This window comes from Panulirus ornatus, chromosome 4, assembly GCF_036320965.1.
Source record: "Panulirus ornatus isolate Po-2019 chromosome 4, ASM3632096v1, whole genome shotgun sequence".
NCBI lineage: Eukaryota > Metazoa > Arthropoda > Malacostraca > Decapoda > Palinuridae > Panulirus > Panulirus ornatus.
Window position 1 is genome coordinate 17,452,810 of NC_092227.1, and position 27,862 is coordinate 17,480,671.

A 27,862-nucleotide genomic window follows, 5' to 3' on the forward strand; every position below is an offset into this window, starting at 1 on the left:
TGTCTCTTTCTTTTACACATCTTTTAGTCATTTGCATTATTTCCCTGCAAAAATTGTCCAAATGCCTCTCTCTTCTCTTTCACTAATAATCTTACTTCTTCATCCCTCCACTCACTACCCTTTCTAATCTGCCTACCTCCCACGCTTCTCATGCCACAAGCATCTTTTGCGCAAGCCATCACTGCTTCCCTAAATACATCCCATTGCTCCCCCACTCCCCTTACCTCCTTTGTTCTCACCTTTTTCTATTCTGTATTCAGTTTCTCCTGGTACTTCCTCACACAAGTCTCCTTCCCAAGCTCACTTACTCTCACCACTCTCTTCATCCCAACATTCTCTCTTCTTTTCTGAAAACCTCTACAAATCTTTACCTTTGCCTCCACAAGATAATGATCAGACATCCCTCCAGTTGCACCTCTCAGCACATTAACATCCAAAAGTCTCTCTTTCGCGCGCCTATCTATTAACACGTAATCCAATAATGGTCTCTGGCCATCTCTCCTACTTATATATGTATACTTATGTATATCTCTCTTTTTAAACCAGGTATTCCCAATCACCAGTCCTTTTTCAGCACATAAATCTACAAGCTCTTCACCATTTCCATTTACAACACTGAACACCCCATGTACACCATTTATCCCTCAACTGCCACATTACTCACCTTTGCATTCAAATCACCCATCACTATAACCCGGTCTCAAGCATCAAAACTACAAACACACTCACTCAGCTGCTCCCAAAACACTTGCCTCTCATGACCTTTCTTCTCTTGCCCAGGTGCATATGCACCGATAATCACGCATCTCTGTCCATCCACTTTCACTTTTACCCATATCAATCTAGAGTTTACTTTCTTACACTCTATCACATACTCCCACCACTCCTGTTTCAGGAGTAGTGCTACTCCTTCCCTTGCTCTTGTCCTCTCACTAACCCCTGACTTTACTCTCAAGACATTCCCAAACCACTCTTCCCCTTTACCTTTGAGCTTCGTTTCACTCAGAGCCAAAACATCCAGGTTCCTTTCCTGAAACATACTACCTATATCTCCATTTTTCTCATCTTGGTTACATCCACACACATTTAGACACCCCAATCTGAGCTTTCCAGGAGGATGAGCACTCCCCGCGTGACCCCTTCTTCTGTTTTCCGTTTTAGAAAGTTAAAAATACAAAGAGGGAAGGGTATCCAGCCCCCCGCTCCCATCCCCTTTAGTCACCTTCTATGACACGTGAGGAATGTGTGGGAAGTATTCTTTCTCCCCTATCCCCAGGGATACAGTGTATATATATGTATATATATATATATATATATATATATATATATATATATATATATATATATATATATATATATTTTTTTTTTTTTTTTTATACTTTGTCGCTGTCTCCCGCGTTTGCGAGGTAGCGCAAGGAAACAGACGAAAGAAAATGGCCCAACCCCCCCCCATACACATGTACATACACACGTCCACACACGCAAATATACATACCTACACAGCTTTCCATGGTTTACCCCGGACGCTTCACATGCCTTGATTCAATCCACTGACAGCACGTCAGCCCCGGTATACCACATCGCTCCAATTCACTCTATTCCTTGCCCTCCTTTCACCCTCCTGCATGTTCAGGCCCCGATCACACAAAATCCTTTTTCACTCCATCTTTCCACCTCCAATTTGGTCTCCCTCTTCTCCTCGTTCCCTCCACCTCCGACACATATATCCTCTTGGTCAATCTTTCCTCACTCATTCTCTCCATGTGCCCAAACCACTTCAAAACACCCTCTTCTGCTCTCTCAACCACGCTCTTTTTATTTCCACACATCTCTCTTACCCTTACGTTACTTACTCGATCAAACCACCTCACACCACACATTGTCCTCAAACATCTCATTTCCAGCACATCCATCCTCCTGCGCACAACTCTATCCATAGCCCACGCCTCGCAACCATACAACATTGTTGGAACCACTATTCCTTCAAACATACCCATTTTTGCTTTCCGGATAATGTTCTCGACTTCCACACATTCTTCAAGGCTCCCAGAATTTTCGCCCCCTCCCCCACCCTATGATCCACTTCCGCTTCCATGGTTCCATCCGCTGACAGATCCACTCCCAGATATCTAAAACACTTCACTTCCTCCAGTTTTTCTCCATTCAAACTCACCTCCCAATTGACTTGACCCTCAACCCTACTGTACCTGATAACCTTGCTCTTATTCACATTTACTCTTAACTTTCTTCTTCCACACACTTTACCAAACTCTGTCACCAGCTTCTGCAGTTTCTCACATGAATCAGCCACCAGCGCTGTGTCATCAGCGAACAACAACTGACTCACTTCCCAAGCTCTCTCATCCCCAACAGACTTCATACTTGCCCCTCTTTCCAAAACTCTTGCATTTACCTCCCTAACAACCCCATCTATAAACAAATTAAACAACCATGGAGACATCACACTTCCCTGCCGCAAACCTACATTCACTGAGAACCAATCACTTTCCTCTCTTCCTACACGTACACATGCCTTACATCCTCGATAAAAACTTTTCACTGCTTCTAACAACTTTCCTCCCACACCATATATTCTTAATACCTTCCACAGAGCATCTCTATCAACTCTATCATATGCCTTCTCCAGATCCATAAATGCTACATACAAATCCATTTGCTTTTCTAAGTATTTCTCACATACATTTTTCAAAGCAAACACCTGATCCACACATCCTCTACCACTTCTGAAACCACACTGCTCTTCCCCAATCTGATGCTCTGTACATGCCTTCACCCTCTCAATCAATACCCTCACATATAATTTACCAGGAATACTCAACAAACTTATACCTCTGTAATTTGAGCACTCACTCTTATCCCCTTTGCCTTTGTACAGTGGCACTATGCACGCATTCCGCCAATCCTCAGGCACCTCACCATGAGTCATACATACATTAAATAACCTTACCAACCAGTCAACAATACAGTCACCCCCTTTTTTAATAAATTCCACTGCAATACCATCCAAACCTGCTGCCTTGCCGGCTTTCATCTTCCGCAAAGCTTTCACTACCTCTTCTCTGTTTACCAAATCATTTTCCCTAACCCTCTCACTTTGCACACCACCTCGACCAAAACACCCTATATCTGCCACTCTATCATCAAACACATTCAACAAACCTTCGAAATACTCACTCCATCTCCTTCTCACATAACCACTACTTGTTATCACCTCCCCATTTGCGCCCTTCACTGAAGTTCCCATTTGCTCCCTTGTCTTACGCACTTTATTTACCTCCTTCCAGAACATCTTTTTATTCTCCCTAAAATTTAATGATACTCTCTCACCCCAACTCTCATTTGCCCTCTTTTTCACCTCTTGCACCTTTCTCTTGACCTCCTGTCTCTTTCTTTTATACATCTCCCACTAAATTGCATTTTTTCCCTGCAAAAATCGTCCAAATGCCTCTCTCTTCTCTTTCACTAATAATCTTACTTCTTCATCCCACCACTCACTACCCTTTCTAATCAACCCACCTCCCACTCTTCTCATGCCACAAGCATCTTTTGCGCAATCCATCACTGATTCCCTAAATACATCCCATTCCTCCCCCTACTCCCCTTACTTCCATTGTTCTCACCTTTTTCCATTCTGTACTCAGTCTCTCCTGGTACTTCCTCACACAGGTCTCCTTCTCAAGCTCACTTACTCTCACCACCCTCTTCACCCCAACATTCACTCTTCTTTTCTGAAAACCCATACAAATCTTCACCTTAGCCTCCACAAGATAATGATCAGACATCCCTCCAGTTGCACCTCTCAGCACATTAACATCCAAAAGTCTCTCTTTCGCGCGCCTGTCAATTAACACGTAATCCAATAACGCTCTCTGACCATCTCTCCTACTTACATAAGTATACTTATGTATATCTCGCTTTTTAAACCAGGTATTCCCAATCATCAGTCCTTTTTCAGCACATAAATCTACAAGCTCTTCACCATTTCCATTTACAACACTGAACACCCCAAGTATACCAATTATTCCCTCAACTGCCACATTACTCACCTTTGCATTCAAAGGGGATATATATATATATTATCCCCTGGGGATAGGGGAGAAAGAATACTTCCCACGTATTCCCTGCGTATCGTAGAAGGCGACTAAAAGGGAAGGGAGCGGGGGGCTGGATATCCTCCCCTCTCGTTTTTTTTTCTTTCTTTTTTTAATTTTCCAAAAGAAGGAACAGAGAAGGGGGCCAGGTGAGGATATTCCCTCAAAGGCCCAGTCCTCTGTCCTTAACGCTACCTCGCTATCGCGGGAAATGGCGAATAGTATGAAAAAAATATATATATATATATATATATATATATATATATATATATATATATATATATATATATATATATATATATATTTTCTTTTTTTTATACTTTGTCGCTGTCTCCCGCGTTTGCGAGGTAGCGCAAGGAAACAGACGAAAGAAATGGCCCAACCCCCCCCCATACACATGTATATACATACGTCCACACACGCAAATATACATACCTACACAGCTTTCCATGGTTTACCCCAGACGCTTCACATGCCTTGATTCAATCCACTGACAGCACGTCAACCCCGGTATACCACATCGCTCCAATTCACTCTATTCCTTGCCCTCCTTTCACCCTCCTGCATGTTCAGGCCCCGATCACACAAGATCTTTTTCACTCCATCTTTCCACCTACAATTTGGTCTCCCTCTTCTCCTCATTCCCTCCACCTCCGACACATATATCCTCTTGGTCAATCTTTCCTCACTCATTCTCTCCATGTGCCCAAACCACTTCAAAACACCCTCTTCTGCTCTCTCAACCACGCTCTTTTTATTTCCACACATCTCTCTTACCCTTACGTTACTCACTCGATCAAACCACCTCACACCACACATTGTCCTCAAACATCTCATTTCCAGCACATCCATCCTCCTGCGCACAACTCTATCCATAGCCCACGCCTCGCAACCATACAACATTGTTGGAACCACTATTCCTTCAAACATACCCATTTTTGCTTTCCGAGATAATGTTCTCGACTTCCACACATTCTTCAAGGCCCCCAGAATTTTCGCCCCCTCCCCCACCCTATGATCCACTTCCGCTTCCATGGTTCCATCCGCTGCCAGATCCACTCCCAGATATCTAAAACACTTCACTTCCTCCAGTTTTTCTCCATTCAAACTCACCTCCCAGTTGACTTGACCCTCAACCCTACTGTACCTAATAACCTTGCTCTTATTCACATTTACTCTTAACTTTCTTCTTCCACAGACTTTACCAAACTCAGTCACCAGCTTCTGCAGTTTCTCACATGAATCAGCCACCAGCGCTGTATCATCAGCGAACAACAACTGACTCACTTCCCAAGCTCTCTCATCCCCAACAGACTTCATACTTGCCCCTCTTTCCAAAACTCTTGCATTTACCTCCCTAACCACCCCATCCATAAACAAATTAAACAACCATGGAGACATCACACACCCCTGCCGCAAACCTACATATATATATATATCTTTCTTTCAAACTATTCGCCATTTCCCGCATTAGCGAGGTAGCGTTAAGAACAGAGGACTGGGCCTTTAAGGGAATACCCTCACCTGGCCGAATTCTCTGTTCCTTCTTCTGGGAAAAAAAAAAAAAAAAAAAAAAAAAAAACACGAGAGGGGAGGATTTCCAGCCCCCCGCTCCCTCCCCTTTTAGTCGCCTTCTACGACACACAGGGAATACGTGGGAAGTATTCTTTCTCCTCTATCCCCAGGGATAATATATATATATATATATATATATATATATATAAATGTGAATAAGAGCAAGGTTATTAGGTACAGTAGGGTTGAGGGTCAAGTCAATTGGGAGGTGGGTTTGAATGGAGAAAAACTGGAGGAAGTAAAGTGTTATAGATATCTGGGAGTGGATCTGGCAGTGGATGGAACCATGGAAGCTGAAGTAAATGATAGGGAGGGGGCGAAAATCCTGTGAGCCTTGAAGAATGTTTGGAAGTCAAGAACATTATCTCGGAAAGGAAAAATGGGTATGTTTGAAGGAATAGTGGTTCCAACAATGTTGTATGGTTGCGAGGCATGGGCTATGGATAGAGTTATGCGCAGGAGGGTGGATGTGCTGGAAATGAGATGTTTGAGGACAACTGTGAGGTGGTTTGATCGAGTAAGTAATGTAAGGGTAAGAGAGAGGTGTGGAAATGAAAAGAGCTTGGTCGAGAGAGCAGAAGAGGGTGTTTTGAAATGGTTTGGGCACATGGAGAGAATGAGTGTGGAAAGATTGACCAGGAGGATATATGTGTCGGAGGTTGAGGGAACGAGGAGAAGTGGGAGACCAAATTGGAGGTGGAAAGATGGAGTGAAAAAGATTTTGTGTGATCGGGGCCTGAACATGCAGGAGTGTGAAAGGAGGGCAAGGAATAGAGTGAATTGGAGCGATGTGGTATACCGGGGTTGACGTGCTGTCAGTGGATTGAATCAAGGCATGTGAAGCGTCTGGGGTAAACCATGGAAAGCTGTGTAGGTATGTATATTTGCGTGTGTGGAAGTATGTATATACATGTGTATGGGGGGGGGGTTGGGCCATTTCTTTCGTCTGTTTCCTTGCGCTACCTCGCAAACGTGGGAGACAGCGACAAAGTATGATAAATAAAAAAAAATATATATATATATAAATATATATATATATTTATATGTATATGAATATATATATATATATATATATATATATATATATATATATATATATATATATATATATATATATTACCAGGAGAGACTTAGTACAGAATGGAAAAAGGTGAGAACAATGGAAGTAAGGGGAGTGGGGGAGGAATGGGATGTATTTAGGGAATCAGTGATGGATTGCCAAAAGATGCTTGTGGCATGAGAAAAGTGGGAGGTGGGTTGATTAGAAAGGGTAGTGAGTGGTGGGATGAAGAAGTAAGAGTATTAGTGAAAGAGAAGAGAGAGGCATTTGGACGATTTTTGCAGGGAAAAAATGAAATTGAGTGGGAGACGTATAAAAGAAAGAGACAGGAGGTCAAGAGAAAGGTGCAAGAGGTGAAAAAAAGGGCAAATGAGAGTTGGGGTGAGAGAGTATCATTAAATTTTAGGGAGAATAAAAAGATGTTCTGGAAGGAGGTAAATAGAGTGCATAAGACAAGGGAGCAAATGGGAACTTCAGTGAAGGGCACAAATGGGGAGGTGATAACAAGTAGTGGTGATGTGAGAAGGAGATGGAGTGAGTATTTTGAAGGTTTGTTGAATGTGTTTGATGATAGAGTGGCAGATATAGGGTGTTTTGATCGAGGTGGTGTGCAAAGTGCGAGGGTTAGGGAAAATGAGTTGGTAAACAGAGAAGAGGTAGTAAAAGCTTTGCGGAAGATGAAAGCCGGCAAGGCAGCAGGTTTGGATGGTATTGCAGTGGAATTTATTAAAAAAGGGGGTGACTGTATTGTTGACTGGTTGGAAAGGTTATTTAATGTATGTATGACTCATGGTGAGGAGCCTGAGGATTGGCGGAATGCGTGCATAGTGCCATTGTACAAAGGCAAAGGGGATAAGAGTGAGTGCTCAAATTACAGAGGTATAAGTTTGTTGAGTATTCCTGGTAAATTATATGGGAGAGTATTGATTGAGAGGGTGAAGGCATGTACAGAGCATCAGATTGGGGAAGAGCAGTGTGGTTTCAGAAGTGGTAGAGGATGTGTGGATCAGATGTTTGCTTTGAAGAATGTATGTGAGAAATACTTAGAAAAGCAAATGGATTTGTATGTAGCATTTATGGATCTGGAGAAGGCATATGATAGAGTTGATAGAGATGCTCTGTGGAAGGTATTAAGAATATATGGTGTGGGAGGCAAGTTGTTAGAAGCAGTGAAAAGTTTTTATCGAGGATGTAAGGCATGTGTACGTGTAGGAAGAGAGGAAAGTGATTGGTTCTCAGTGAATGTAGGTTTGCGGCAGGGGTGTGTGATGTCTCCATGGTTGTTTAATTTGTTTATGGATGGGGTTGTTAGGGAGGTAAATGCAAGAGTTTTGGAAAGAGGGGCAAGTATGAAGTCTGTTGGGGATGAGAGAGCTTGGGAAGTGAGTCAGTTGTTGTTCGCTGATGATACAGCGCTGGTGGCTGATTCATGTGAGAAACTGCAGAAGCTGGTGACTGAGTTTGGTAAAGTGTGTGGAAGAAGAAAGTTAAGAGTAAATGTGAATAAGAGCAAGGTTATTAGGTACAGTAGGGTTGAGAGTCAAGTCAATTGGGAGGTGAGTTTGAATGGAGAAAAACTGGAGGAAGTGAAGTGTTTTAGATATCTGGGAGTGGATCTGGCAGCGGATGGAACCATGGAAGCGGAAGTGGATCTTAGGGTGGGGGAGGGGGCGAAAATTCTGGGGGCCTTGAAGAATGTGTGGAAGTCGAGAACATTATCTCGGAAAGCAAAAATGGGTATGTTTGAAGGAATAGTGGTTCCAACAATGTTGTATGGTTGCGAGGCGTGGGCTATGAATAGAGTTGTGCGCCGGAGGATGGATGTGCTGGAAATGAGATGTTTGAGGACAATGTGTGGTGTGAGGTGGTTTGATCGAGTGAGTAACGTAAGGGTAAGAGAGATGTGTGGAAAGAAAAAGAGCGTGGTTGAGAGAGCAGAAGAGGGTGTTTTGAAGTGGTTTGGGCACATGGAAAGAATGAGTGAGGAAAGATTGACCAAGAGGATATATGTGTCGGAGGTGGAGGGAACGAGAAGAAGAGGGAGACCAAATTGTAGGTGGAAAGATGGAGTGAAAAAGATTTTGTGTGATCGGGGCCTGAACATGCAGGAGGGTGAAAGGAGGACAAGGAATAGAGTGAATTGGAGCGATGTGGTATACCGGGGTTGACGTGCTGTCAGTGGATTGAATCAAGGCATGTGAAGCGTCTGGGGTAAACCATGGAAAGCTGTGTAGGTATGTATATTTGCGTGTGTGGACGTATGTATATACATGTGTATGGGGGGGGGTTGGGCCATTTCTTTCGTCTGTTTCCTTGCGCTACCTCGCAAATGCGGGAGACAGCGACAAAGTATAATAATATAATAAAGTAATATCATAAAATATATATATTTATTATTTTTTTTTTTTCATATACTTTGTCGCTGTCTCCCGCGTTTGCGAGATAGCGCAAGGAAACAGACGAAAGAAATGCCCCCCCCCATACACATGTATATACATACGTCCACACACGCAAATATCCATACCTACACATCTTTCCATGGTTTACCCCAGACGCTTCACATGCCTTGATTCAATCCACTGACAGCACGTCAACCCCGGTATACCACATCGCTCCAATTCACTCTATTCCTTGCCCTCCTTTCACACTCCTGCATGTTCAGGCCCCGATCACACAAAATCTTTTTCACTCCATCTTTCCACCTCCAATTTGGTCTCCCTCTTCTCCTTGTTCCCTCCACCTCCGACACATATATCCTCTTGGTCAATCTTTCCTCACTCATTCTCTCCATGTGCCCAAACCACTTCAAAACACCCTCTTCTGCTCTCTCAACCACGCTCTTTTTATTTCCACACATCTCTCTTACCCTTACGTTACTCACTCGATCAAACCACCTCACACCACACATTGTCCTCAAACATCTCATTTCCAGCACATCCATCCTCCTGCGCAGAACTCTATCCATAGCCCACGCCTTGCAACCATACAACATTGTTGGAACCACTATTCCTTCAAAGATACCCATTTTTGCTTTCCGAGATAATGTTCTCGACTTCCACACATTCTTCAAGGCCCCCAGAATTTTCGCCCCCTCCCCCACCCTATGATCCACTTCCGCTTCCATGGTTCCATCCGCTGCCAGATCCACTCCCAGATATCTAAAACACTTCACTTCCTCCAGTTTTTCTCCATTCAAACTCACCTCCCAATTGACTTGACCCTCAACCCTACTGTACCTAATAACCTTGCTCTTATTCACATTTACTCTTAACTTTCTTCTTCCACACACTTTACCAAACTCAGTCACCAGCTTCTGCAGTTTCTCACATGAATCAGCCACCAGCGCTGTATCATCAGCGAACAACAACTGACTCACTTCCCAAGCTCTCTCATCCCCAACAGACTTCATACTTGCCCCTCTTTCCAAGACTCTTGCATTTACCTCCCTAACAACCCCATCCATAAACAAATTAAACAACCATGGAGACATCACACACCCCTGCCGCAAACCTACATTCACTGAGAACCAATCACTTTCCTCTCTTCCTACACGTACACATGCCTTACATCCTCGATAAAAACTTTTCACTGCTTCTAGCAACTTTCCTCCCACACCATATATTCTCAATACCTTCCACAGAGCATCTCTATCAACTCTATCATATGCCTTCTCCAGATCCATAAATGCTACATACAAATCCATTTGCTTTTCTAAGTATTTCTCACATACATTCTTCAAAGCAAACACCTGATCCACACATCCTCTACCACTTCTGAAACCACACTGCTCTTCCCCAATCTGATGCTCTGTACATGCCTTCACCCTCTCAATCAATACCCTCCCATATAATTTACCAGGAATACTCAACAAACTTATACCTCTGTAATTTGAGCATTCACTCTTATCCCCTTTGCCTTTGTACAATGGCGCTATTTATATGGGGGGGGGCATTTCTTTCGTCTGTTTCCTTGCGCTACCTCGCAAACGCGGGAGACAGCGACAAAGTATAATGATATAAAAAAATATATATATATATATATATATATATATATATATATATATATATATATATATATATATATATATACACATTCATATATCCTTCTGAGGCTGTCGTCTGTTGTTGATGCTACCTCTTTAATGCAGGAAATGGTGAATATGGATGAAAAAATATATATTTATATACTCATTAAACATTTCCCACATTAGTTAGGTAGTGCCAAGAAGAGACAAAGAAATGCTTCATTTACGTACATCCACCCTATATCTGTTTTGCATTTGCTGTTTCCCATGTTAGCAAGGTAGTGCCAGGAACAAAAAAATGCCACATCCACTCTATAGCTGAAAGGCGTAATGCACCAAAACCACAGCCCCTTCCATCCACAACTAGGCCCCACAGATTGTTACATGGTTTCCTCTGGTTACTTTATATGCCTTTGTTCATTCCATCAACAGCACGCTATAAATCACCATTCCGTGTATGCCTTTTAACCCCCAGGGCCAGGTCCCAAGCACTCAGAATCTTTTTCACTCCATCCTTCCATCTCCAATTAAGTCTCCCCCTCTCCTTGTCCCCTTCACTTCGGACAAAAATATCCTTTTTGTCAATCTCTCCTCACTCATTCTTTATATATATCCAGACCTTTTCAGCACACCATCTGTAGTTCTTTCAACCATACTTCTCTTATTACCACACCTCTTTCTTACCTTTTTATTACTTTCTTGATCAAAACCACATATTGTCCTTCAACATTTAACTTCCAGGATATGCAAACTCCCCTCCACATCCTCATCTACAGCTCATGCTTTGCATCCATTCAACATTGTTGGAACTACTATACCTTTACACATACTCAATTTTGCCTTTCCAAACAATGACCTAACTCACCACACATTCCTCAGTGGTCCCCAAACCATTTTCCCCTTCATCCACCCTGTGACTCTCTTCTGCCTCCATGGTTCCATTCACTGCCATAACCATGTCCAGATGTCTGAAACAGTTCACTTCCTCCAAGTATTCACCATTCAAACTCACATTCCAGCTAACCTTTCTCTGTACCTTGATAAACCTAATAACCATGTTTTTTGTTTCACATTTACTCAACGTTCTCCTTTCACACACTCTCCCAAAGTCCAGAGTTAGACACTAACTTCTGCATTTTCTTGGGGAGAGAGAGAGAGAGAGAGAGAGAGAGAGAGAGAGAGAGAGAGAGAGAGAGACTCTGATTGATGGCAACATTATCATGATTTTATCTTGTTGAATTATACTGCTTGAGCACATCCATATCCTAAGTGTGTGTGTGTGTGTGTCTGCAAGTTTATGGTGAAGGGAGGAAGCTCCTTTTAGAATCTGCCACCAGTGTTGTGCTATCAGGAAACGACAACCACTGACTCACTTTCCAGGCCAAAAACCCTCTTTCTCTAGGACCCTTGCACTTACTACCTTACAGCCTCATTCATAGGCATATTAGATAGCCAAGGTGACATTAAAAATCCCTGCTACAGATCAACCTTCACCTGCAAGCTTTCACATTCCTCTTCCTACTTGTACACATGCCTTACACCCTTAATTAAAACTGAACTTGATAAAAAGTTTAGGTGACATTAAGGCAAAAGTAATTTGGTCCTTTCTGGCAGATTTTTGTGGAACGTGCAAATGAGGAAAAGGCCATTCTGATGCCAGGCTACACACATCTCCAGCGAGCACAACCAATCCGCTGGTCACATTGGCTTCTGAGGTAAGTCATACTTAGTCTTTAGAATTGAGTTTTATTATGCCTGTCATTACCTGGAGAGCACTTTGTATATGTCTTGTAACTTTTCCCAATTTTAAGCCCATACTGCAATAGCAGCACCTCCTAACATCATTAGATATGATACTGCCACTGAGCAGTATTATTATTTCCAAAAGTAGGGACAGAGGTAGGAGCAAAGAGAGGATTTTGTTTTTGAGATTCAATCATTTGTTCTTGTTGCAACAGGTATTTATTTGAAAAAAGAATTATATATGTATGATTTTCTAATGTGCTGCTGCAACCCCCAGCCATGTGTGGCCTTTAGTTATGGATCTAAAGCGCCTTCATAGTGTCTTCTCACGTGTCAACATCTGTCCTTTGGGCTCTGGAGCATTAGCTGGAAACCCCTTTAATATTGACAGAGAAAGCTTAGCTCAAGAACTTGGCTTTGAAGGAGTAACAAAGAACAGTCTTCATGCTGTTGGTGATAGAGATTTTGTTGGTAAGTATATGGAACTGTTTCCTTCTCTCATAGGAAGTTGTTTAACTGTATGGGAATTTTGTAAGGTATTTGAATTATGCTCATATTTGCATTTCATGTAGTTGTTGCCTGAAAAGTATAACATGAAATTCTTTGCATCAGCTGTGCTTTCTTTTCAGTGGAATACATGTTTTGGGCCAGTTTGGTGACTTCACACCTAAGTCGTCTGGCAGAAGATCTGATCTTGTTCTCCACCAGTGAGTTTGGCTTCGTAAAGCTTTCTGATGCATATGCCACTGGCAGTTCCCTTATGCCACAGAAGAAGAATCCAGATAGCCTTGAACTTATAAGAGGAAAGACTGCAAGTGTTACAGGAAATGTAAGAAAATATTATTGTATTATTATATGTCTGTTCCTGGCACTGCCTCACTGTAGGGGAATGCTATTTCACTGTGGGGTGGTTGGTGACGGGAATGGATGAGAGCAGTAAGTATGGATATGTACATATGTATATATGTATATATATCTGTGTATGTATATGTATGTGTACATTGAAATGTAAATGTGTGTATATGTGCGTGTGTGGGCATTTATGTGTATTACACGTGTATGTGGGTGGGTCGGGCCATTCCTCGTCTGTTTCCCTGCGCTACCTCGCAAACGCAGGAGACGGTGGTTAAGTATGATTAATAAAAAAGAAATAATAGAAACTTTTCCTTTGAATGTTTCTGTGTCATACCATGTAAGTGTCAAAGCTCTTCTGGTATTTGATTCAAAATCACCTGGACCATAGTATAATTTAGTTTGGTGCTTTTTTGCCACATTTTCAGGTACTGTATTATCACTGTTTTAATGGTTCTGTATTTGCCTTATATCTGCCAGGGTTATAACACCATATATCTTTCCCTGGAAGGGGCAGTGCTTGAAAAAGAGGGCAGATGGGAGTTAGGGTGAACAAGTATCAACAAACTTTAGGAAGAATAAGAGGTTTTGGAAGGAGGTAATTCATGTGCAAAAAACAAGAGAACAAATTGGAACATCAGTGAATGGGCTTTAGGGGAAATGATGACAGGTACTGATGAGGAGAGGAGATGAGTCAGTATTTCAAAGGACTGTTGAATGTGTTAAATGATGGAGAGGCATGTGCAGGATGTTTAGGTCAGAGTGATATGCAAATAGAGTCATGAGTGGTTTTGTGAAGAGAAAAGAGGTAGTGAAAGCCTTGTGCAAGATGAAATGTGGCAAGGCAGCTGGAGTGGGTGGTATTTCAGTTGAATTGATGAAGGATGGTGACTGGGTTGTTGATTGGTTGGTGAGAATTTTCAATGTATGTATGGATCATGGTGAGGTGCCTGAGGATTGGCAGAATGCATGTATAGTGCTGCTGTGTAAAGGTATGGGGAATAAAGGTGTGTATTCCAACTACAGAGTTATGAATTTATTGAGTATACCCTGTAAATTGCATGGGAGGGTGGTATTGATTGAGAGGGTGAAGGCATGTACTGAGCATCAGACTGGGTTGAATGGTGTGGTTTCAGAAGCTGTAGAGGATTTGAGGATCAGATGTTACTTAAGGAATGTGTGTGAGAAATACTTAGAGAAATAGATGGATTTGTATGTGGCATATATGGATCTGGAGAAAGAATATGATAGGGTTGATATAGATGTCTTGTCAAATAGGTAATTAATTACCGGGAGGACGTTGTCAAAGAACAGAATTGTAACCAGTCAACTCTCAGGATATTGGACCTAGTGACTTTCCCACCTGCTCTGGGTCTGGGATCATGGGGTCTTTTTCAGATGATCTGAGTCAGCACCAGTCAAATTTATATAATTTTTCCAAGATCTGTCTTTCCTGTGAGTTGAGAGATCCCTGGATCCACGAATGTCAGAATCGTTTAACCTCTCGCCTTCTGGTGAGGTTAATAGCCTTTCACCTTCTGCTAACTACCCATCACAGAAGTCCCCCAGTTTGCTGTAACTCTGCCCTCGGCCAGTCGGCAGCTATCATCCTGTTGGCTAACCAGTGGATAGCCTGGCCATCACATTATGCTCAGACCCTTGGAACTTAGAGAATGTTTTTATTATTGACCATCTTTGCTTTTAGCTGGCTTTACCACCCTATCATGAATAACTGTGTTTCTGCAGTGCATGCAGGCTGTGGTTTAGATATATATAAACGTTTGGATTCACATAGATGTATATATACCTGTTTGTGTGTGTGTGTATTACTGGACTCTGCTTACTTGTGAAAGATGCAGTGAGGGAGGAGAATACTTCTACAAGGCGCTATCACTGTATGATGAGAAAAAGGAGTACAATCTCATTGAAGAATTTCTCACTCTAGTGGACCCCATCATTTTCCTGCTACTGTAAGTAGCATAACCTTGGAATTGCAGGAGTCCTTGGACAGTTATAGATAAATAGATAAATGTGCATGTGTATTTAGGGTTTCAAGTGTTTTCATGTACAGCATGTATATTTATTTGAATCATGGATGTTGTTAGACTCTGCCCTCAGGTATATTTAAAGAGAGTGAAAAGTCATCTTTAGAGAGGTTATATTAGTGTCATCATAAAGTTTTTCACACCCTAAGAGTACACATTTCCCTGCTAGTGCAGCCTTGAGCTGTAGGGACCTTTGAAAGAGGTCCTGGGTAACACCAAGATTCTTTCTTAAAGAAAAAAATGGGCTCTGGATTGATTTTAGATAAAAAAAGAATTCTCCTTAAAATTTAATGATACTCTCTCACCCCAACTCTCATTTGCCCTCTTTTTCACCTCTTGCACCTTTCTCTTGACCCCCTACCTCTTTCTTTTATACATCTCCCACTCATTTGCATTTTTTCCCTGCAAAAATCGTCCAAATGCCACTCTCTTCTCTTTCACTAATAATCTTACTTCTTCATCCCACCACTCACTACCCTTTTTAATCAACCCACCTCCCACGCTTTTCATGCCACAAGCATCTTTTGTGCAAGCCATCACTGCTTCCCTAAGTACATCCCATTCCTCCCCCACTCCCCTTACCTCCTTTGTTCTCACCTTTTTCCATTCTGTACTCAGTCTCTCCAGGTACTTCCTCACACAAGTCTCCTTCCCAAGCTCACTTACTCTCACCACTCTCTTCACCCCAACATTCTCTCTTCTTTTAGGGAGAATAAAAAGATGTTTTGGAAGGAGGTAAATAAAGTGCGTAAGACAAGGGAGCAAATGGGAACTTCAGTGAAGGGGGCTAATGGAGAGGTGATAACAAGTAGTGGTGATGTGAGAAGGAGATGGGAGTTAGTATTTTGAAGGTTTGTTGAATGTGTTTGATGATAGAGTGGCAGATATAGGGTGTTTTGGTCGAGGTGGTGTGCAAAGTGAGAGGGTTAGGGAAAATGATTTGGTAAACAGAGAAGAGGTAGTAAAAGCTTTGCGGAAGGTGAAAGCCGGCAAGGCAGCAGGTTTGGATGGTATTGCAGTGGAATTTATTAAAAAAAGGGGGTGACTGTATTGTTGACTGGTTGCTAAGGTTATTTAATGTATGTATGACTCATGGTGAGGTGCCTGAGGATTGGCGGAATGCTTGCATAGTGCCATTGTACAAAGGCAAAGGGGTTAAGAGTGAGTGCTCAAATTACAGAGGTATAAGTTTGTTGAGTATTCCTGGTAAATTATATGGGATGGTATTGATTGAGAGGGTGAAGGCATGTACAGAGCATCAGATTGGGGAAGAGCAGTGTGGTTTCAGAAGTAGTAGAGGATGTGTGGATCAGGTGTTTGCTTTGAAGAATGTATGTGAGAAATACTTAGAAAAGCAAGTGGATTTGTATGTAGCATTTATGGATCTGGAGAAGGCATATGATAGAGTTGATAGAGATGCTCTGTGGTAGGTATTAAGAATATATGGTGTGGGAAGCAAGTTGTTAGAAGCAGTGAAAAGTTTTTATCGAGGATGTAAGGCATGTGTACGCATAGGAAGTGAGGAAAGTGATTGGTTCTCAGTGAATGTAGGTTTGCGGCAGGGGTGTGTGATGTCTCCATGTTTGTTTAATTTGTTTATGGATGGGGTTCTTAGGGAGGTGAATGCAAGAGTTTTGGAAAGAGGGGCAAGTATGCAGTCTGTTGTGGATGAGAGAGCTTGGGAAGTGAGTCAGTTGTTGTTCGTTGATGATACAGCGCTGGTGGCTGATTCATGTGAGAAAATGCAGAAGCTGGTGACTGAGTTTGGTAAAGTGTGTGAAAGAAGAAAGTTAAGAGTAAATGTGAATAAGAGCAAGGCCTTGCTTATTAGGTACAGTAGGGTTGAGGGCCAAGTCAATTGGGAGGTAAGTTTGAATGGAGAAAAACTGGAGGAAGTAAAGTGTTTTAGATATCTGGGAGTGGATCTGGCAGCGGATGGAACCATGGAAGCGGAAGTGAATCATAGGGTGGGGGAGGGGGCGAAAATTCTGGGAGCCTTGAAGAATGTTTGGAAGTCGAGAACATTATCTCGGAAAGCAAAAATGGGTATGTTTGAAGGAATAGTGGTTCCAACAATGTTGTATGGTTGCGAGGCGTGGGCTATGGATAGAGTTGTGCCGAGGAGGGTGGATGTGCTGTAAATGAGATGTTTGAGGACAATATGTGGTGTGAGGTGGTTTGATTGAGTAAGTAATGTAAGGATAAGAGAGATGTGTGGAAATAAAAAGAGCGTGGTTGAGAGAGCAGAAGAGGGTGTTTTGAAATGGTTTGGTCACATGGAGAGAATGAGTGAGGAAAGATTGACCAAGAGGATATATGTGTCAGAGGTGGAGGGAATGAGGAGAAGTGGGAGACCAAATTGGAGGTGGAAAGATGGAGTGAAAAAGATTTTGAGTGATCGGGGCCTGAACGTGCAGGAGGGTGAAAGGCGTGCAAGGAATAGAGTGAATTGGATCGATGTGGTATACCGAGTTCGATGTGCTGTCAATGGATTGAACCAGGGCATGTGAAGCGTCTGGGGTAAACCATGGAAAGTTGTGTGGGATCTGGATGTGGAAAGGGAGCTGTGTTTTCGGTGCATTATTACATGACAGCTAGAGACTGAATGTGAACGAATGGGGCCTTTGTTTTCTTTTCCTAGCACTACCACGCACACATGAGGGGGGAGGGGTTTGGTATTCCATGTGTGGTGGGGTGGCGATGGGAATAGATAAAGGCAAAGAGTATGAATTATGTACATGTGTATATATGTATATGTCTGTGTGTGTATATATATATATGTGTACATTGAGATGTATAGGTATGTATATTTACGTGTGTGGACGTGTATGTATATACATGTGTATGTGGGTGGGTTGGGCCATTCTTTCATCTGTTTCCTTGCGCTACCTTGCTAACACGGGAGACAGCGACAAAGCAAAATAAAAAAAAAGATAAAAAAAAAGAATATTTTATTCCTGTGTGTTGTAGAAGACATATAAAATGGATGGAATGGGGTTGCCCGGAAACCTGACCCTCCTTTCTTTTCTTTTAGTTTCTAAAAGAGGGAACAGAAGAAGGAGCCAGGCAGGGAGTGCTCATCCTCCTCCAATATATTTGTGGATGTAACCAACATGAGAAGAGAGGAGAGATAGGTAGCATGTTTGAAGAAAGAAACCTAGATGTTTTGGCTCTGAGTTAAACAAAGCTCAAGGGTAAAGGGGAAGAATGGTTTGGAAATGTCATAGGAGTAAAATCAGGGGTTGTTGAGGACAAGAATTAAGGAAGGAGTGTGGGATATAATGTAAGGAAGTAGATTCTAGATCAATGTGGGGAAAACTGAAAGTGAATACCGAGAGATGGATGATTAATTTTATTGGTGCTAATGCAGCTGGCCATGAGAAAAAAGATCAAAAGAGGCAAGTGTTTTAGGAACAGCTGAGTGAGTGTGTCAGCAGTTTTGAGGTAAGAGACTGAGAATTAGTGGCGGGGATTTATATGTGAAGGTAAGTAACGTGGCAGTTGAGGATATGATATGGGGACATGGGGTATTCATTGCTATGAATGGAAATGTTGAAGAGCTTGTTGAGATGTGTGCTGAAATAGGACTGGTAATTGGGAATACCTGGTGCAAAAAGATGAATATACACAAGTATACATATATCAATAGGAGAGATGGTCAGCAGGGATTGTTAGGTTACATACTGATTGATAGGCATGTAAAGGAGAGACTTTTGGATGTAAGTATGGAGAGAGGTCAGCAGTTAGAATGAAGATTTATAGAGGTTTTCAGAAAAGAGTAAACAATGTTGGGGAGGAGAGAGCAATGAGAGTAAGTGAGCTTGGAAAGGAGACTTAAATGAAGAGATACGAGGTGAGATTAGATATAGAATTGTAGAAGATGAGAGTAAATGAAATGAGAGTAATGGATGAGGAATAGGAAGTATTTAGGGAAGCAGTGAAGGAAAGTACAAGAGATAAATGTAGCATGCAAAAGATGGTAGGTGGGCAGATTAGAAAGGGTAGTGAGTGGTGGGATGAAGAAGTAAAGTTGTCAGTGAAAGAGAAAAGAGAGGCATTTCTGTGATGCAAATGAGTAGGAGATATATAAGAGAAAGTGGCAGGAGGTCAAGAGGGGGCTTGAAAAAGAGGACAGCTGGGGGTGAGAGTATTATGAAACTTTAGGAAGGACAACATGTTTTGAAGGAGGTAGATAATGTGTGAAAGACAAGGGAACAAATGGGAACATCGGTGAAGGGGGAGCAAAAGGGGAAGTGATAACAGGTAGTGATGAAGTGAGGAGGTGGAGTGAGTATCATGAAGGATTGTTAAATGTGATTGATGATAGAGTGGCAAATGTAGGATGTTTTGGTTGGGATGGTGTGCAAAGTGACAGAGTTATGAAGAGTGGTTTGGTGAAGAGAGAAGAGGTGGTGAAAGATTTATAGAAGATGAAATGTGGCAAGGTGATGGAAGTGGATGGTAATGTAGTTGAATTTATCAAGAAAACCGATGACTATATTGTTTGATTGGTAAGGATATTCATTGTATGTATGGATCATGGTGAAGTACCTGAGGATTAGTGGAATGCATCTATAGTTCCACTGTGTAAAGGCAAGGGGGATAAAGGTGAGTGTTTAAACTAGAGGTACAAGTTTTTGAATATACCAGGTAAGTTGTATGGGAGGGTGCTGATTAATAGGATGAAGGCATGTACAGAGCATCAGATTTGAGAGGAGCAATGTGGTTTTAGAAGTGGTAGGGGATGTGTGGATCAGTTGTTTGCTTTAAAGAATGTGAGAGAATTATTTAGAAAAACGGATGGATTTGTATGTGGCATTTATGGATTGAGAAGGCACATGATAGGGTTGATAGAGATGTTTTGTGGAAGGTCTTAAGAATATATAGTGTGGAAGGAAAGCTCCTAGAAGCAGTGAAAATTTTTGATCAAGGGTTTAAAGCTTGTGTATGAGTAGGAAGAGAGGAAAGTGAATGATTCCAAGTGAAGGTTAGTCTTTGGCTGGGATGTGTGATGTCACCTGTGGTTGTTTGATTTGTTTATGGATGTGCTGGTGAGGGATGAAAATGTGAGAGTCTCTGAGAGAAAGGTGAGTATGCAATCTGTAGGGATGAGAGGGCCTGGGAAGTGATTCAGTTGTTTTTGCTGATGATGCATCACTGCTGGCAAATTTGAGTGAGAAACTGCAGAAGTTGGTGACTGAGCTTGGAAGAGTGTGTGAAAAGAGAAAGTTGAGAGTGATTGTGAATAAAAGTAAGGTTATTAGGCTCAGCGTGATTGAGGGACAGGTTAGTTAGGGTGTGAGTTTGAATGGAGAAATAACGAAGGCAGTGAAGTGGTTTTGATATCTGGGACTGGACATGGCAGCAAATGGAACCATGGAGTGGAAGTGAGTCGTAGGGTGGGTGAAGGGGCAAAGGTTTTGGTAGCACTGAAGAATGTGTAGAAAGAGAGGTCGTTATCTGGAAAAGCAAAAATGGGTATGTTGATTGAATGGGAGTCACAATGATTTTATATGGATGCAAGGCATTTGCTATAGATAAGGTTTTGCAGAGGGGAATAGATGTTTTGGAAATTAAATCTTTGAGGACTATGTAAGGTGTGAGATGTTTTGATCAAGTAAGTAATATAAGGATAATAGAGATGTAAGAAAAAGAGTATGGTTGAAAGAGCAGAAGAGGGAGTATCGAAATGGTTGGACATATGGAGAGAATGAGTGAGGAAAGGTTGAAAAAGAGGACAAATGTGTCAGAATTGGAGGGATCAAGGAGAACATGGAGACCAAATTGGGGATGGAAGGATGAAGTGAAAAAGATTTTTGACAGTTGGGGCCTGAACATGCAGGAGTGCAAAAGGTGTGCATGGGATAGTGTGATTTGGAATGATGTGGTATACTGAGGCTGATGTGCTGTTGCTGGACTGAACCAGGACATGTGATGTGTCTGAGGTAAACCATGAAAAGTCTGTGGGGCCTGGATGTGGAGAGGGAGCTGTTTCAGTGCATTACACAACATGAGAGCAGGAGAATGGATTTGAGTGGTTGTGGCCTTTCTTTATCTCTCCCTTGTGTTACCTTACTGACACAAGAAACAACAATCAAGTATGTAAAAAAATTGTATCTTTGCATAAATCAAACTGCTTTTACTTATATATTTGCAGACATTGATTAATGTTTTATGCCTACTAATTAGTAGTTTTTTCTTTGAATAATATTTTTATATTATTAAACATCTATATCTATTTAGATTTATGACATGACTAGTTTCTTAGTTTTCTGTAAAATAGATCCATCCTTCCCGTTCCCCAGTTCAAGGGATGGGGTTGCTTCCTCTCTGCCCCCTCTCTTTTCTTTGAAGGCTTCTATTGAAGAGCCCATCACAGGGTAATGCACAGAGGTAAATACTAAAATGATACCTACTCAGATTGTTCACACTCATTCAAATGTTGATTTTATCTCATTGGTGTTGGACATCAACCAGTCAATCTCTGCTAATGCTTCTAACCTGTTAAGTGACTTAGCAGAAGGCATTTGGCTTCCCAAGTTCAATCTTAGGGGTAGAATTTTCTTTTATTCATAGAGGCAACTTTTCTCACAAGGCTAGCAGCAGTGGGAAATTCTTGAAAATGAAGATCACCCTTCGAGTCACAGTGAGAGGGTTGGGTCACCATTGGCCCACACTTTGGCTGTCCTACACTTGAACCATTGATACATCATGGGCAGTGGGGGATCTTAGGTTTCCTATATGGTCATATTAGACTTTATAACTTTAGCAGGGTCAAACTTTCATATAGAGAAAAGCAGTCTTTGTATAGAAAAGCTTTTTGGGGGGAGCAATAGAGAAAAGCAGTCTTTGTATAGAAAAGCTTTTTGGGGGGAGCATCTTTCATTAATGTATCTGTACCTTCCAGTTTGAGTATTTTGCTAGTTTGTCACATGGGATTTTTGAGAAGGGAACTAAGTCAAAGGCCTTATGCTCAAAATGAATATATGTTTAGATGCTAGTAAACGTGTACTCTTTTTAAGTAAGATACTCTTATTCCCTCCATCATCATTGGAGGATACAAGAGTTAAGTATTAGCCATCATAATTTCCCAAAAGACCCTTTGTCCTGGTTAGTATACTTATGATATAATAGTTGATCTTTTCAGTGATGGCTGTTCTTTCAAGTTTCTACCACCATACCATTTAGACATAGAATAAGATTAGTGTATATTCCTGAGTCAGCATTTGGGAATATGGAAATAAACCAGTATTACGGTTAATACCATATTCTGATGCGGCCACTGATAATACACTGGGGTAAAAGAATAAGGGGCTTGTCATTTACATATTCATACATGTTCATACACAGCCATATACATATATATACCCATGTACATATTCATACTTGCTTGCCTTCATCCATTTCTGGATACAGCACTGGTGGTTGATTCGAGTGAGAAAATGCAGAAGTTTGTGACTGAGTTCAGAAAAGTGTGTGAAAGGAGAAAGTTAAGAGTAAATATGAAGAGCAAGGTTATCAGGTTCAGCAGGGTTGAGGGACAAGTTAGTTGGGATGTGAGTTTGAATGGAGAAAAATTGGAGGAACTGAAGTGTTTTAGATGTATGGGAGTGGACTTAGCAGTGAATGGAACCATGGAAATGGAAGTGAGTCATAGGATTGGGAGCGATGAAGAATATGTGAAAAGAGACCACGTTATCTCAGACAGCAAAAATGGATTTGTTTGAAGGAAGAGTAGTTCCAACAATGTTATATGGATGTGAGGCATGGGCTATAGATAGGGTTGTATGGAGGAGGGTGGATGTGTTGGAAATGAAATGTTTGAAGACAATGTTTAGTGTTAGGTGGTTTGATTGAGTAAGCAATGAATGGGTAAGAGAGATGTGTGGTGATAAAAAGAGTGTTGGTGAGAGAGCAGAAGAGGGTGTGTTGAAATGGTGTGGGCACATTGAGAGAATGAGTGAATGCATGACAAAGAGGATGTATGTCAGAGGGGTAGGGAACAAGGAGAAGCAGGACACCAAATTGGAGGTGTAAGGATGGAGTGAAAAAGATTTTGAGTGATCGGGGCCTGAACATACAGGAAGGTGAGAGGCATGCAAGGAATAGAGTGAATTGGAATGATTCGGTATACTGGGGTCAATGTGCTGATAATGGACTGAACCGGGGGCATGTGAAATATGTGGGAAAAACCATGGGAAGGTCTGTGGGGCCTGGATATGGATAGGGAGCTGTGATTTCGATGCATTACACATGACAGCTAGAGACTGAGTGTAAGTGAATGTGCCCTTTATTCTCTGCTTTCCTGGTGCTACCTCACTGACACAGGGGGTGGTGATGCTGTTTTCTGTGGGGTGGGATGGCACTGGGGGATGGATGAAGGTGAGCAATTATGGATATGAACATGTTTTATATGTATATGTTTGTTTATGTTTAAGTATATGTTTGTATATGTGTATATGTTGATATGTTTATGTATATGTATGTATATGTATGTGTATGTATGTTTATGTATATGTAAGTGTATAAGACTGAATGGGTTGTTCATCTGTTTCCTGTTGTTACCTTGCTAACGCCAGAAACAGCAATCAAGTATTATAGATAGATATGTGTACATGTATATATTGTATATATATATAAACAATATATATATATATATATATATATATATATATATATATATATATATATATATATATATATATATATATTATATATATATATATATATATATATATATACATATATATATATATATATACAAGGAGGGGAGAATTTCTGGCCCCCCGCTCCCGTCCCCTGTAGTTGCCTTGTATTTTTAACTTTCTAAAATGGGAAACAGAAGAAGGTGTCACGCGGGGAGTGCTCATCCTCCTCGAAGGCTCAGACTGGGGTGTCTAAATGTATGTGGATGTAACCAAGATGTGAAAAAAGGAGAGATAGGTAGTATGTTTGAGGAAAGGAACCTGGATGTTTTGGCTCTAAGTGAAACGAAGCTCAAGGGTAAAGGGGAAGAGTGGTTTGGGAATGTCTTGGGAGTAAAATCAGGGGTTAGTAAGAGGACAAGAGCAAGGGAAGGAGTAGCAGTACTCCTGAAACAGGAGTTGTGGGAGTATGTGATAGAATGTAAGAAAGTAAATTCTCGATTGATATGGGTAAAACTGAAAGTTGATGGAGAGAGATGGGTGATTATTGGTGCATATGCACCTGGGCATGAGAAGAAAGATCATGAGAGGCAAGTGATTTGGGTGCAGCTGAATGAGTGTGTTAGTGGTTTTGATGCACGAGACCGGGTTATAGTGATGGGTGATTTGAATGCTAAGGTTAGTAATGTGGCAGTAGAGGGAATAATTGGTGTACATGGGGTGTTCAGTGTTGTAAATGGAAATGGTGAAGAGCTTGTAGATTTATGTGCTGAAAAAGGACTGGTGATTGGGAATACCTGGTTTAAAAAGTGAGATATACATAAGTATACATATGTAAGTAGGAGAGATGGCCAGAGAGCGTTATTGGATTACGTGTTAACTGGAAGGCGCGCGAAAGAGAGACTTTTGGATGTTAATGTGCTGAGAGGTGCAACTGGAGGGATGTCTGATCATTATCTTGTGGAGCTAAGGTGAAGATTTGTATGGGTTTTCAGAAAAAAAGAGTGAATGTTGGGATGAAGAGGGTGGTGAGAGTAAGTGAGCTTGGGAAGGAGACTTGTGTGAGGAAGTACCAGGAGAGACTGAGTACAGAATGGAAAAAGGTGAGAACAATGGAAATAAGGGGAGTGGGGGAGGAATGTGATGTTTTTAGGGAATTAGTGATGGATTGCGCAAAAGATGCTTGTGGCATGAGAAGAGTGGGAGGTGGGTTGATTAGAAAGGGTAGTGAGTGGTGGGATGAAGAAGTAAGATTATTAGTGAAAGAGAAGAGAGAGGCATTTGGACGATTTTTGCAGGGAAAAACTGCAATTGAGTGGGAGATGTATAAAAGAAAGAGACAGGAGGTCAAGAGAAAGGTGCAAGAGGTGAAAAAAAGGGCAAATGAGAGTTGGGGTGAGAGAGTATCATTAAATTTTAGGGAGAATAAAAAGATGTTCTGGAAGGAGGTAAATAAAGTGCTTAAGACAAGGGAGCAAATGGGAACTTCAGTGAAGGGCGCAAATGGGGAGGTGATAACAAGTAGTGGTGATGTGAGAAGGAGATGGAGTGAGTATTTTGAAGGTTTGTTGAATGTGTTTGATGATAGAGTGGCAGATATAGGGTGTTTTGGTAGAGGTGGTGTGCAAAGTGAGAGGGTTAGGGAAAATGATTTGGTAAACAGAGAAGAGATAGTAAAAGCTTTGCGGAAGATGAAAGCCGGCAAGGCAGCAGGTTTGGATGGTATTGCAGTGGAATTTATTAAAAAAGGGGGTGACTGTATTGTTGACTGGTTGGTAAGGTTATTTAATATATGTATGACTCATGGTGAGGTGCCTGAGGATTGGCGGAATGCATGCATAGTGCCATTGTACAAAGGCAAAGGGGATAAGAGTGAGTGCTCAAATTACAGAGGTATAAGTTTGTTGAGTATTCCTCGGAAATTATATGGGATGGTATTGATTGAGAGGGTGAAGGCATGTACAGACCGTCAGATTGGGGAAGAGCAGTGTGGTTTCAGAAGTGGTAGAGGATGTGTGGATCAGGTGTTTGCTTTGAAGAATGTATGTGAGAAATACTTAGAAAAGCAAATGGATTTGTATGTAGCATTTATGGATCTGGAGAAGGCATATGATAGAGTTGATAGAGATGCTCTGTGGAAGGTATTAAGAATATATGGTGTGGGAGGCAAGTTGTTAGAAGCAGTGAAAAGTGTGTATCGAGGATGTAAGGCATGTGTACGTGTAGGAAGAGAGGAAAGTGATTGGTTCTCAGTGAATGTAGGTTTGCGGCAGGGGTGTGTGATGTCTCCATGGTTGTTTAATTTGTATATGGATGGGGTTGTTAGGGAGGTGAATGCAAGAGTTTTGGAAAGAGGGGCAAATATGAAGTCTGTTGTGGATGAGACAGCTTGGGAAGTGAGTCAGTTGTTGTTCGCTGATGATACAGCGCTGGTGGCTGATTCATGTGAGAAACTGCAGAAGCTGGTGACTAAGTTTGGTAAAGTGTGTGAAAGAAGAAAGTTAAGAGAAATGTGAATAAGAGCAAGGTTATTAGGTACAGTAGGGTTGAGGGTCAAGTCAATTGGGAGGTAATTTTAAAGGGAGAAAAAGTGGAGGAAGTAAAGTGTTTTAGATATCTGGGAGTGGATCTGGCAATGGATGGAACCATGGAAGCGGAAGTGGATCATAGGGTGGAGGAGGGGGCGAAAATCCTGGGAGTCTTGAAGAATGTGTGGAAGTCGAGAACATTATCTCGGAAAGCAAAAATGGGTATGTTTGAAGGAATAGTGGTTCAAACAATGTTGTATGGTTGCGAGGCATGGGCTATGGTTAGAGTTGTGCGCAGGAGGGTGGATGTGCTGGAAATGAGATGTTTGAGGACAATGTGTGGTGTGAGGTGGTTTGATCGAGTAAGTAATGTAAGGGTAAGAGAGATGTGTGGAAATAAAAAGAGCGTGGTTGAGAGAGCAGAAGAGGGTGTTTTGAAATGGTTTGGGCACATGGAGAGAATGAGTGAGGAAAGATTGACCAAGAGGATATATGTGTCGGAGGTGGAGGGAACGAGGAGAAGAGGGAGACCAAATTGGAGGTGGAAAGATGGAGTGAAAAAGATTTTGAGTGATCGGGGCCTGAACATGCAGGAGGGTGAAAGGCGTGCAAGGAATAGAGTGAATTGGAACGATGTGGTATACCGGGGTTGATGTGCTGTCAATGGATTGAACCAGGGCATGTGAAGCGTCTGGGGTAAACCATGGAAAGTTGTGTGGGGCCTGGATGTGGAAAGGGAGCTGTGGTTTCGGTGCATTATTACATGACAGGTAGAGACTGAGTGTGAAGGAATGGGGCCTTTTTTGTCTTTTCGTAGCGCTACCTCGAACACATGAGGGGGAGGGGGATGTTATTCCACGTGTGGTGAGGTGGCGATGGGAATAAATAAAGGCAGACAGTATGAATTATGTACATGTGTATATATGTGTATGTCTGTGTTTGTATATACATGTGAGAGTTGGGGTGAGAGTGTATCATTAAATTTTAGGGAGAATAAAAAGATGTTCTGGAAGGAGGTAAATAAAGTGCGTAAGACAAGGGAGCAAATGGGAACTTCAGTGAAGGGCGCAAATGGGGAGGTGATAACAAGTAGTGGTGATGTGAGAAGGAGATGGAGTGAGTATTTTGAAGGTTTGTTGAATATGTTTGATGATAGAGTGGCAGATATAGGGTGTTTTGGTCGAGGTGGTGTGCAAAGTGCGAGGGTTAGGGAAAATGATTTGGTATACAGAGAAGAGGTAGTAAAAGCTTTGCGGAAGATGAAAGCCGGCAAGGCAG

The 27,862-nt window shown here is 41.7% G+C and overlaps 1 protein-coding gene across 7 annotated transcripts in view; it reads left to right on the forward strand.

The window, feature by feature from the left end:
• The window catches only part of Argl (Argininosuccinate lyase), a 245,540-nt gene that overhangs the window by 148,324 nt on the left and 69,354 nt on the right, over positions 1-27,862 (forward strand). For all 7 annotated transcript variants that reach the window (XM_071693764.1, XM_071693774.1, XM_071693805.1 and 4 more), the window contains 3 exons: positions 12,386-12,486; positions 12,792-12,985; positions 13,144-13,343. In XM_071693764.1, the coding sequence (XP_071549865.1) occupies positions 12,386-12,486; positions 12,792-12,985; positions 13,144-13,343 (495 nt within the window). The remainder of the gene's footprint in view (positions 1-12,385; positions 12,487-12,791; positions 12,986-13,143; positions 13,344-27,862) is intronic.